Source organism: Microtus oregoni, unplaced genomic scaffold (assembly GCF_018167655.1).
Source record: "Microtus oregoni isolate MIOR12 unplaced genomic scaffold, Mior012 000008F_ref0000371, whole genome shotgun sequence".
NCBI lineage: Eukaryota > Metazoa > Chordata > Mammalia > Rodentia > Cricetidae > Microtus > Microtus oregoni.
This window is the reverse complement of record NW_024543067.1, coordinates 41,595,144-41,608,596: the sequence shown is the minus strand read 5'-3', so window position 1 is coordinate 41,608,596 and position 13,453 is coordinate 41,595,144. Positions and strand designations below refer to the sequence as shown.

Below are 13,453 nucleotides of genomic sequence, written 5' to 3'. Positions count from 1 at the left end.
TTTCCCACCTGCCTCAGGTTTTGATGGGGGAGACCTTGAGCTCTATGAATCCTGTTTCTGTTCTCTGCTCTGCAGCTGGGATTACGGGTATGTACCACTGGGCCAGGTGTTTTGCCTTTTCTATGAGGTGGTTTGTAATCAAACATCTGAGATCAATTAGGATTTTTAAAAATAGTGATTCAATGAACCAATTTTGATAGGTTTCCAGTACAGTTTGTGTGTGTGTGTGTGTGTGAGTGTGTGTGTGTACTGCATTTGATCAAGATGATTAGATATTTTGTGTCACAGCATCATCAAAAAAAGAATGACAAGGAGCCGGGCTTGGTGGCGCACTCTTTTAATACCAGCACTGGGAGGCAGTGGCAGGCGGATCTCTGTGAGTTTGAGGCCAGCCTGGTCTACAAGAACTAGTTCCAGGACAGTCTCCAAAGCTACGGAATATCAGCTTGGAAATCTGCAACTGCAAAATGACTTGACCAGAGTCCTTTATCCCAAGATGGCAATCAATCTACCAACTCACTAACCAACCAACCAACCAGCATATACCAATCAACATCAAAGTATTTTAGGTTCCTAGAAGGTACTTCAAAGTTTCAGATAAAAAGCCTTGGTTGTCTTTGAATTTTAGGAAGAAACTAGAATCTCACAGAATGAATCAATTAGGCTTTTTAATTAATTAATTAATTTTTTTTGCTATCTTTGCACCCTTGATGATTAAAGCAATCAAAAGTAAGCATTCCACAAATACTGGCTATCACATTTTGTTATTTAAAAATATTTTTCTAGCTGAACATAGCGGACAATGAGGAATACTGAGAATTCAAGAACAATTGCAGTGGGTTTTTGATCCTACTGCACGTACTGGTTTTGTGGGAGCCTAGGCAGTTTGGATGCTCACCTTACGAGACCTGGATAGAGGTGGGCAGTCCTTGGGCTTCCCACAGGTCAGGGAACCCTGATTGCTCTCCGAGCAGATGAGGGAGGGGGACTTGATCGGGGGAGGGGGAGGGAAATGGGAAGCGGTTGCGGGGACGAGGCAGAAATCCTTAATAAATAAATAAATTTAAATAAAAAAATATTTTTCTTTAAATTTCTCTTGTACTTTTTTCAAGAGTGCTACTCCATGGACAGAAATCAACCTAACCTCAGAAAAGTTAATACTGCTGAAGAACATTAATCAACAATCCCAAATTTTTCATTATCTGGTACCACTGTCCTTTAAGAAAAAAATGGGGACAATAAAATAAAACCCACCAAGATCAAATGAACAAAAAGCAAGTGTTTTTCTTAGACTTTGTCTTTAATAGCAAATTATAGGTGACATATACAATTGTTCTTTTGCATTTCCAAATTTTATCTAACCCATGTAAAGAGATTTTTAAATGGCATGTTAGTGCCATGGAAGCCCCTCACCAACTGCTACCATTTGGTCATCTCAAACTCATCCCCAATTCCAAGCCAAACAGTACCAATATTCTGGGACCACTGCTTCCAATATTATTCTATACCTGCACATCTTAATAGAATGCAATATTTGCATAATGTGCACAATTTGACCCAGTTCAACAGGAGCAATACTACTTTTAGGAGCCATCATAATACAAGTTTATAAAGTTTAAAATCACCTCATGTAACATATAATTTCTTGATCATTTTAATGTTTTTGTTTACACTAGTAAACCTTTGATGGACTCTACTTACCACTGTGAAATGCCCTAATGTCTTAAAAAGTATGAACATTTTGTGACTAATGTACATCTTATAGTGCTGTATGAGAAGGTTACATCAACTCTAAAGGATTCCTGGAAGCCTGAGTCACAAACCTGCCTGACAGGAGCTGCAGAATTGGTTGGTGGGGGTTGTAAGGAGTTCCTGAATTCAACAGGATTCTGACACAAAACAAATCTGGTCAAGACAGATCACAATGTCACTAAGGCCCTGGCCTCCATTATTTGTAAGGCCATTTGTTGTCTTCCTTCTTGTTTGTTGCTTCATGCTCCTCACGCACATATAAGTGGTTGACATTCAAATAGCCACGAGCTTTAAGGGAATCCGAAAAAATGTTTTTAGCTAGAATTAAGGTCCCACGGGGGTGACTGGGTAAATAGAGAGCAGTTTTACAAAGCCCGGAGTCTAGGGGGCTATGGTCACAGACTGGAAATGGGGATTGCACTCTTACTACAGAATAGAATTTGAGATGCTTCAGCTACAATATCAAGGGTATCCTCACATCTGTGCAAGGTAGTATGGGGAAGATGTAGGGTAGTGGTTCTCAACCTTCCTACTGCTGCGACCCTTTAACACCCATGTTGGGGGATTCCCAACCATAAAATAATTTTTGTTGCTACTTCGTAACTGTAATTTTGCTGTTACGAATCTTAATGGAAGTATCTGACATACGACCCCTGTGAAGGGGTTCGTGACCCACAAGTTGAAAAACACTGGTGTAGGGGATTCTGCCCTATTAACCAGAAAAGAACTTCCCGATGGTCTCTCATCCAGTAGTAGCTTGAAGACCTTTCTAGGGCAAAGGGAGAGATCAGCTCCTGTACCCGCTCCCTTCAAGTGGAACCCTGGAGCTGTGAAAATGCACATCTATCCAACTTAAATTTTCTGTACGTGCTCCTTAACCACTGCAAAATGAAGAGGGCAGGGTGCAACCGTGGATTCAGCCTTGCATTGCCATTTCTAAGCCGCGAAACAGAAACGAGCACGACCATCTAACTTCACGTCCACTGTACCGGGCGCACAGTTGATGGAAGAACCCGGCAAGTTTTGTAAGAATTAAGAGGAACTGTAACGGACGGGGGTGTGCGAGACAGCCACGTAAAGACATGCTTGGTTTGACACGCACAGCCCACTTACTCATGCAGCGGGGCAGGCAGCCTCGGCTCCTAAAGCAACAGGCTCAGAAACGGTTCCCTAGAGCTCCGCAGAGCCGACACGACGACACGACGTGGCACTGTCGCGCAGACAGCTGACACTGAGGAAAATGGGAGCCCACGTTTGACGCAGCACCAGGAAGGACTGGATATTATTAAGTTTGCCGAGCCAGCTCGCGGGCCGGAGCACTTCCTCTACTTTCGGGGGTGTGGGGGAAGGCGGGGTACACCAGCGCTAGCCACGCCAGTGGTCGCGCAGTACCGGGACCGAGCACCGGCACCGGCCACTCAGAGGCCCAGGATGCCTCGCGGGCGGGGCTGACCCGGCCGGGCGAAAGGGCGTGCCGCGAGCGTGACGCACTTCCGCCTCGGGTCTTCCGGCTTACCCGGGACCCGACCCTCCTCACAACAACAATTTCGGGCGCTAGCGCAGCCCGGTCCCCGCCCTCATCCCGCCACCTGCCTCCCGGCCGCGCCTGTCCTGACCGCCCGGCCGCATTCCGGAGAGCCCGAGGCGCCTGCGGCCCAGTCGCCCGCTGCTACCGCGCTCCCCTGCGAGCCCCGGAGGGCGAGCCCCGGGCGGCCTTCCTGCTCGCAGGCTCGCTCCCGGCCGCGGCCTGCCTTCCTCCGGGCTCGCTCTGCGGTCGCGGCCTTGCTTCCCCCGGGCTTGCGTTCCGGCCGCCTTCTCTTGAGGCTCGCTCCGCGGCCGCTGCCGCCTCCTTCCAGGCTCGCTCTTCAGCCTCCGTCTTCAGCCGCTCAGGCCGCGCGGGTGCTCGCGTAGGGCCTTGTTGCGTTTCAGCTCGGGGGTCGCGGCGGGGGCGGGGCGCTGAGCGGTCCGCCGGGGCCTGTCCTTCGCGTCCTCCCCGGGTCGCCTGCCCGCCTTCCTCCGCGGTACGGAGCCAGGCGGAGCCCAAACCTGGCGGGGACAGCTGCACCCCCGGCCCGGCACCCAGAGCCTGCCGCCACCACCGCCACCGTCCATCGTTGGTACCGGCAATGGCCTTCGTATCGCCCGCTGTGCTTGTGACTGATTTGGACCCAGAATATTGAGAACTCACTTCTGTCCCCATCCCAGCCGTGCCCGCCCAGTTACGGCTTAGCTGCAGCGCCGCTAGACTGTCCGACTTTGAGAGCACCATGGACCAGAGTGGGATGGAGATGCCTGTGACTCTAATCATTAAGGCACCGAATCAGAAATACAGTGACCAGACTATTAACTGCTTCTTGAACTGGACCGTGGGGAAACTAAAAACGCATCTATCTAACGTGTACCCTAGCAAACCTGTAAGTGTAAAACTGAACGCAGCTTGCCCTAGCCTGCAGCGCCGTGTGCCTGGTACCTCCCTTCGCCCAGCTTGCCCCCTCCTCGCCAATCACATAGGTCTCCATTCGAAATACTTTTGGTTGTGAGGTTGCGGGTGTCTCCTGAGTGAACCACCATCATTATCTTCCTAATGAGGTTCAGTTAATTAGCGAGTATACAGAAATACCAAGAGACAAGAATTTGCAGTGATGGAAAAGGGACCATCTTCCGTGCAACTTAAAGTCATCTAATGTGAATGTCAGATACTAATTTTATTTGTTTTTGAGGTAAAGAATCACGGTCTATATTAGAACGTTCATTGCTTCCTAAGGCAAAATTCCATTTTAATTTTAAATACCTGGCCCAGGAATATGTTCATGGCGAAGAGAATATTCTTTTCTTTTGGAATGATTATGTGACTTGGCGAAAATTATCCTTTAACCCTCACCCCATCGCACGTGTTGTGAGTTGCAGTTCACCTTGTTCCCCCACTTCCCACCTCACATTTCTCCTGAAGATAGAGACATTGAGACGGGCACTTTTCCCACACACCCCAGTCATTTGATACCTGTTTCTTTCTTTGGTTATATCATCTGTTTCGCTTAGATCAGTGTGCCTTTGTTTTCCATTCTTTATCTTGGTGTTGGAAAGATAGTGTCGCCATTTGTCCCTAAAGTCTGATTTGAAGGTACGTAGTTGGTCTTTCAGTAGCTTAGAAAGGTGTGTCATCCAGAGTATATTTTAGTGAGGCGTTCCTGTGCTCTATTGTATAACTTTTTCATTCTTGAACATCTAATATTCAACTACTCAATCTTATATTTAAATAATAAAGAGACTTGGTTTATATACTCCCTAGTTGGGAAACAACTGCTTTTTAGGCCTGTTTTGTGCACCTCAGTATGGAAGATGTTGGTCTGTGTTAAGATATTTATGACTTAGAACAGTGTCTATTGCAGTATTGTTTAAGATTTAGACATCTGGAATAACCACTGAATTACTTCATTGCCAAAGCTGGAGGGTGTATTTTTTGTTGTTTGTTTTAAACTCATTCATCCTTAGCTGTATTTGTGACACAAATATTTTTATTGTGTGTGGGAACACTGAGTTCCTTAGTAGTTGGAACAAACTAAAAGTTAGGACTTTTGCTCATTGAAAACTTAAGTTTGAAAGTGAAGATTTACACCAAAATTTTTCTATTGCATATTATTGTTTTCCCACATTTTTGAAATAGAAAGCACCTTGTGTGAATAGTCATTGATTGGCATAGATTTCATAACACAGCCCAAATACTATTTTAAAGTACTTTCTTACGTATGCACGTACTGGTATGGTGTGTACTAAGGTGAGATCTACATGTTATACTATTACACCATTAAGGGACTTGGTCTTTAATATGTGGATCAAGAGTTTGGATTAAGCCTAATGTGGTGTAATCTTAGCAGTTGGGGAGGTGGAAGCTGGAGATCAGCAGTTCAGGGTCATTCTTAGCTGCACAGTGAGCATGATCCTGTCCCCCAAACCAAAACAGATTTAGTACTCTTTAAAACTCTTCTAAAAAAAAAAATCAAAAACCAAAAAGCTGTGTGAGATAGAGATGTGAAGCCTGTTTGCTGACGTGTCCTGGGACAGCTAGTCCCTACTGCAGGACTGTTGGGCAGCTGGTCCTGATGCCTGAGGGGTCATCACTTGCAGAACTCTTTCTTGGCTTGCCTGACTCAGACACACTGGAGAGTCTTTAGGAGCCTGCACCACTTTCTATAATTAATGACTTTACTTTGTAACATTTCTCCAGCAAGTTTTCTGAGTGGATTGTAATGTCTTGTCAAGTTCATTTCTAGGTTGAAAATTTTGTGCAGTTATTAGACTTGACAGGTTTCCGTTCTGACTTACACCTGAAATTAATTTGAAACATCACAGTTGTTGAGTAACTGCAGTTAGTGGTACTCTGTAGCCAATAGAAGACATCAATCAGCTCTAGGAATTGGGAGTCATAAACATTTTCTTTGTAAGGTTATTTAGAAGTCAAAACATTTTGTAATGAAGCAAGATTATAACAGGAGTTTAATTCCTTGTGACTGCCCCCAATGACTCACTCAGCTTTTTAAATGCTTTAAGTGTTATGTCCTGTGTGTGCATTCATGTGTGCATGCCTCACCTTCACAGACAAGAAGGTCTTACTGGTTTGCACAGCATGATCTCAAATTCTGATTCGCCCATCTCAGCTTCCCAAGTTGTGGGACTGTGGGTCCTCCCACCTGCCACGTTGACCAGCTATTCTTTCAGAGTTAATGTTGCGCTGAGGACTCTAAACCTTCTATTATTATAATAAGCAATACAGTTCTAAGTAAAAGGACTAGTTAGTGTTAAAGTTCTAAGTAAAAAGACTAGAAGGGGAAGATATTTTCTAATTTAGAATTTAGACATATGATATATATGTGTGTGTGTGTGTGTGTGTGTGTGTGTGTGTGTGTGAAAATTTTATGTGGAATTGAGCACTTGGAATTCAGATAACTTCCAAAGATACTTGTAATTGGTTTAGGAACTGGGAAGTTCACTAGTACCAGTTCATGTTGATAGTGTTTCAGATTATAAAAATTTTAGCAATTGCTATAGGATGCCAAAGAGCCTTGTTAGAAGGCCACTTTCACTTTGCCTTGAGTGTTGGATTCTAGTCTGAACTTTGACTTAGTTATCAGAGATGTAAATGCCAAAATGCCTGAACTTCACATTGTTCAGTAGATGTACTATCCAATTAAAAGATATAAAATTCACCTGTCGTTAGGCTCGTTTCCATCTCTTCTTACTTAATGTTATCTTATTTGCAAACAGTAGGGAGCTAGAGATGGGGTTGCCTTACCCTGAATTTGATGTTGAGGGCAAGCTTTCCAGTGCTTGGGGTCACAGTGCCTTGTGATGTGTGTCTTACCTCTGGGTACATTTCCTCTATCTTTTTATTTTATGGTGGTAAAAAACTAAAGCAATCACTTTCAATATGTAGGTCTTCTGGCTTTCCTGATTAGCCAGGGAAGCCTGCACTAGCTTTTCAAGCTGTTCTTTTACGTTAACTTCTATTGGAAGTGAAGAAACCAAGTGAATACAGGTTCTGTTCTGAGAATATAACATTATGCAGTCCAGAAGGAAGTTTTCCCTTTCTTCAGTAGAAGTAGTAAGTCTTGTAACTTTTTTTGGAGCTTTATTGTTTAGTATTTTGTAATTCCCGATTCCTTACTTACTGTTCATTAAAAAAATGTAGTTGCTTGATCACTTCAGGACTGTTGATTTCAAGATGTAGAATCCATATGTATGAATACTTTTTACTTGATAAGACAGTTGTCTTATATAATTTTAACAAATTTAACAAGACTTTATGTCACCTAGCAGTATAGCTCAGTATAAAAAAACACTGAACAAATGGTACTGTCAGATTTAATGTGACAATGATGAAAAATAGAAATTTGAAGATTTTAATGACTGCTGACTAAAATTTACTTAAGTATTTTAATCTTATCCTCATGTCCTTTTTCTTAGAAAAAAATAAGATTTTGTTTAATACTGCATTAATGCTTTTTGGAGGTTCTAGAGTTTTTAGTTTAAATTTCTCTTTATATTATACTGATTTGTCTAAAATGCTTTTATTTAATTGCTCTGATTTTAAACTGCCATTTAGACCAGGTGTTTTACTAAATACCCGATATGCTCTATAATGTTTATTTGTGGTAAACATCTTGTGATATTAGCTCTTTTATAGATGAGAAAATAGAGACTTGATGATTCTTTTGTCTAATGTCATAAAACTCTTTAGGTAGAATTGGATTTGAACCGAAGTTGGTCAGACTTGAAAGAGAAGGCCCTTAGCCATATATGTACATGTATATGTATACACATATATGTATATATATACACACACACTTGGCAATAGGCTGCCCTGTAGTGACTTGACTCTATCAATTATACATCTATAATCAGGAAAAAAATGAATTTGACTATTAAATGTTTGGGGCTGGAGAGATAGCTCAGACGTTTAAGAGTTCTTGTTGCTCTTGCAGAAGATGGGGGTTCAATGGCCAGCACCAACGTGGCTGTTCACAAGTGTCTTAAACTCCAGTTCTGTGGGATCTGATGCCCTCTTCTGGCTTCTGTGGGCATCACACTCACACTTGATACAAAGGCATGTATGAAGGTAAAATACCCATACATGTTAAAGAATTTTCTTTAATTTAAAAAAAAGATTTGCATTTGAGATGTACCTAGATATGCTATAATAGCTAGAAACTACAGAGTTGAGTAACATATCCTTTTTATTGTGCTAGCACCTAATCAGGTTACTGTTGTTAGTACCATTTATTCTGATAAACTATAAGAAAATATGGGAGCATAATATTTTAAGATTGCAGAGTGTGTTGCTATTTTTGTTCTCTTCACAGTGTATTAAATTCTATACTTTGGCATTCTCTATTGCACATACATCTGACATGTAACTGAATGGCCTATGAGTGGAAACCTTTAATCAAGGAATATTCATTGAGAATTCCAGATATTGTATATTCTGAAAATTCTGAACACTGGTTTTTGCTGTAAGGAGATAGAGACTAGAGGCAGTTTGGGGAACCATGTTTCTGGTTATATACTTCTGAATCTCCTGGAGCTTTGGACTGAGGGAATTTGATTAGAGACATGTTTAAAATTTTTAAAAATTAGGGGCTGGAGAGATGGCTCAGAGGTTAAGAGCACTGGCTGCTCTTCCAGAGGTCCTGAGTTCAATTCCCAGCAACCACATGGTGGCTCACAACCATCTGTAATGAGATCTAGTGCCCTCTTCTGGCCTGTAAGTATACATGCAAGCAGAACACTGTATATGAAATAAATAAAGATTTATAAAAAAAAAATTTAAAAATTAGTATTCCACAGAGTCCATATTTTGTGTGCTTTCTTGTATTTAACTCTTTTTTGTATTTAACTCTTTAAAGCTATTTGACATTTAGAACTGAGCATGTAAACTGAAATGTAATAGTTTCTATTTTCAGAGTACTTGTATGCTAGTTACTAGAACTTACAGCCAGTTGAAGATTACTTTTATTGAATCATTATCATACATTTTTAAAATCCGCATATTTAAAGTTCAGAATTAATATTTTGAAATTATGCAGAATTTAGTTATGCTAAAGTTGGGCATAATAGTGTCATGACATTTAGTATAGAGGGTTTTTTGTCTGTTTTCCATTTTTTTTGAGATTTTTTTTTTAAAATCACTTTATTCTGATTAACTTACTAATAGAAGCAACACATTACCCAAATACTTGCCCGGTCACAAACTATACAGTTAAAACGGCTATTCTTTTGTCTACATTTTATCATTTATTATTACCCTCACTTGGTCTCCTTTTTAAATTTTATAATATTCCCAAAGTGATACCTATTACATTATAGGCTAGGATCCACATATGAGGGAGAACTTGTGGGCGTTTTGTTTGTTTCTGAGTTTGACATGATTTTTAAAGTCATATAAAAGAGACCCATTTAGTCTGTCTATAGACACATACTACATATACACACAAACTTTAATCTTTTCATACTTAACAACTCTTTTGAAGTATGAAAATATAGTTGGTAAAAAAAAGAAAATATAGTTGGTTTTGTAGATTCATGTGTTGGCCTTATGAATATTTAAATTTTTTTCTAGACTGTTGTGTGTGAATGTTTTCCTTGTGTATGTAAGTGCAGGTGCCAAGGAGGTCAGAAAAGACTATCAAATATCCACTATTCCAGGACACACACCAAGAAACCTTTGTCCAGATGTTATAATGTAGGTTTTTTAAGCGTGTGCTTCTGGAGACTGAAGTGTCTGAAGCTATTTCTTCTGGAAAAATTTAGTCTCAAAACAAAGTATAAAATTGTTTCTCGTGTGCTTTATACATTTATTATTATTATTAATATATTGTAAAGATTAATGGCTTATACTGGAAGTGTGTGTGGATTAGTGGTCCTTACTACTGCATTTTCTAGCATTTTTCTTGCTCAGAAGTGATAGTTTCTGATTAATTCTATTACTGTTCAGTTTAATAAAAAAGAAGAGGTAATCTACATAGAAAGGAAGTAGATTATGTCCAGGTAGGTTGAGTACCTTAGAAGTAGTTGGTAAATAATGGCATTCTTCCACTAAAAATCTGAGGTTAAATGATTTAAGCTTTGGACGTGGACTTTTTGCCAACTTCAAAATGTATTTCTGTACAGAGAAGGTTAAAGATTTCTGTTGTTACCTACAAATGTTGTTTGAAATGGAGACTCGAAAGGTAGTATGGGTCAAGGCTTTCTTGTTCAGCCTTTTGTAGCTTTAGCCAAGTTTGCTTTTGTGTCAGTCTTGCTCTTGAGCATCCTGATTTGTTGCCTTCATGCTGCAAAGCAACGTTTTGGAAAGACATATCACTTTCCAACAGTTTCACGTAGTCCTGTTAGATCTTAGTGAAATAATATAGATAGCAGAAATTAATATCTGTGGTCTCTTGAATGCTGTGTTCTGTTTTAAAAGGTTGATGTGCATTCTGTTCTTAGACTCCAACCTGTGCAGTAAATACTGTTATTATCCTCCTTTTGTAGATGAGAAATGCAAGGCACAGGGAGATGCCTGTAGGATCTTGTACACATTTTCTGACTCCTCTTCAGCTGTATATCTGCCCTACTCTATGAGTCTGGCTCCTATGCACAAGACCCCACAAGCAGTAAATCAGTGATGTTGCTCTCGATAATCTTCATCTGTCTATCCTGCAATGTCAATTTTTTTCTAATAGATTCTTCCTTTTGTTATACAGATGTTGTTAAAAAAAAGCCCAGCCACAAAAAAAGAAATATGCATGAACCAAAGACCTTCTACAGACCCTACTTGTCCTCTTTCTCTCCTGTGGGGGAGAAATGCCTTGTTTTTTTTTTTTTTTTTTCGAGACAGGGTTTCTCTGTAGTTTTGGAGCCTGTCCTGGAACTAGCTCTTGTAGATCAGGCTGGCCTCGAACTCACAGAGATCCGCCTGCCTCTGCCTCTCGAGTGCTGGGATTAAAGGCATGCGCCACCATCGCCCGGCCAATGCCTTGTTTAATATATTCACTGTTTCCCACTACATTGCTGTCCTTTTTCTTGTGTCTGTTCCAGTTAGGTTTTGTGAGGGAATGCAGAGGTAAATAGAATAATGTGAGAGAAGTTCCCTGTATATAAGAAGCCTGGAAACATTCAAATAAATATAAGTGTAGTACTTAAGTACAGTAGAATATTACATATTTGTTTGAAAGACTAAGGTGTTGTCCACAGAATATACTAAGAAAGCAGGGCCCTCAGAGAGAAAGCACAGTTTCCTGCCTTTTATGTAAGAAGGGAAAGAAAACTATATATTTAATGAGAAGGTATATAAAACTATGGGGGAGGGAAGAGGAGGCTGTTGAGATGACAAGGGTGCTTATAAATGCTTACACCGAGGATATGATTTTCCTCTCCAGCAGCCAGTAACTGCGAGAGCCCCACCCCATCTATGTTGGAATGGTGATGGGCCCAGTCTTGTGCAGATAGCCTCCCTTGTGAATTTGTGGTCGACTGGCCATATCGTGTCCAGAAGATAGCCTTTCACATTTCTTTCCGTTCTCTGGCTCTTGCATCTTTGTGCCTGCTTTTCCACAATGTGGTCCTGAACTCTGTGTGTGTATGTGTGGGGAGAGAAATGATAGGATGTCCTATTTCAGACTGAACTCTCAACAATCTTGTATTCTCAGCCCTTTGACCAGATATGAGTCAAAATTAACTGTTACCCACTGCAGACAGAAACATTTCTAAGACTGAGAACAGTGCTAATTTATGATTGTAAACATAAATATTTAGAAGGCAGTTTGATACCAGATAAATTTAGCAAAACTACAGTAGTGGATTCCCTTCCAGGGCCTATGAGTCTTACATCGGGTTTTCAGTGTCAGGCATGAATTACAACTGTGGCGTCAGAACCTGTAGCAGTCTAGCGCTGTTGCTCCGGTGGCACATGCGCTTGTCAGGTTGGTATTGTAGCTTCCAGGTGAATCATTATTTTGACTTTGTGTCCTTAGTGGTATGTATCTTAGGACAGGGAGGGAGAAGTCTAAGAAATTATAGATTTCATTCAAATTATTAGTAACAATCTTGTGATTATTATTTTAAGATTATAAGTAGAATAAAACAATTTTCAAATAGCATACAAATGCCATCAACAAGTTTACTTTGAAGATACAAATAAGTAAAAACTTGAAATAGAAAATACCAGTCTGAATACAGGGCTTAAGTTTTTTTTTTTTTTTAAATAAGAACTTATTTCGTAGCTTTGCTCACTAAAGACAAAAGTAAGTACTACAAATTTTCAGATTTTTGTCTTTAGGTACCATTTCAATTAAACAGATTTAGGTACCTGATCAGTGGCAGTTCTAGGCCTCATTAGAAAAACTAGAAGCTGAACCTGGGGCATATTGTATCTGAAAGCAAGAAGACTATTAGATCAGACAGAGATCATGTGAAATGACGCTAGAGTGAACTTCCTAATGGTCAAAAATTGTGCAGTCTGATTAATAGACAAAGAAAATGTTAGTATTCAAAAGCACAAAATTCTGTGAACTCACAATGACACTAAAGAAAAAAATTACCAACACCTCACTGGTCATGCGGGAGATTGCTTGGGCAGTCACCCTAAAAACTGACAAAGGGAAGTAGTTGCACATTGTGGTAGTTTTTCTCATGTAGACTGAGTAACCAACTAGCTAATGAGATAGGATCTAGAATGATCATACTAAAAACAGAAGGAATTAGAAAAACAAGTTTGCTATTTCTAATAAAAGATTGGAGCAACTATATAGGTAATTAATAAGGTAGATAGGAAGTTTGTAAAGGACAAATTAGTCTGGCAACATCAGAACCTCTAATGAAGCTCAGTATCACTAAAAGTCACCATCCTAATCTACCTGTGCTAGTGGTGCAAGAAGTACATAGCTTTATTACAGAGTACTCTTGTCACAGACCTTACTCCGAGTCTAATTAGCCTCCACACCTAACTACCACACTATGGAGTACCAGAAGGATATAGTTGACCCAAATAACACAAAGTGTAACTGTAAGACAGATAATGACTTCTTTCAGAAATGCACAGGAGAAATGAAGAGAAAGTGCAAATATTTGGGGATGTAGCTCAGGTGGTAAAATGTTTGCCTAGCATTCATGAAGCCCTGAGTTTGTTTGATCCCTAGCTTCACATAACAAGACACAGTGTCACATA

The 13,453-nt window shown here is 40.5% G+C and overlaps 1 protein-coding gene across 2 annotated transcripts in view; it reads left to right on the top strand.

The window, feature by feature from the left end:
• The first annotated feature begins 4,007 nt into the window (after positions 1–4,007).
• Herpud2 (HERPUD family member 2) overlaps positions 4,008–13,453 on the top strand; it is a 30,507-nt gene continuing 21,061 nt past the window's right edge. For both annotated transcript variants that reach the window (XM_041657491.1, XM_041657490.1), the window contains exon 1: positions 4,008–4,166. In XM_041657491.1, the coding sequence (XP_041513425.1) occupies positions 4,020–4,166 (147 nt within the window). In that variant the 5' untranslated portion in view covers positions 4,008–4,019. The remainder of the gene's footprint in view (positions 4,167–13,453) is intronic.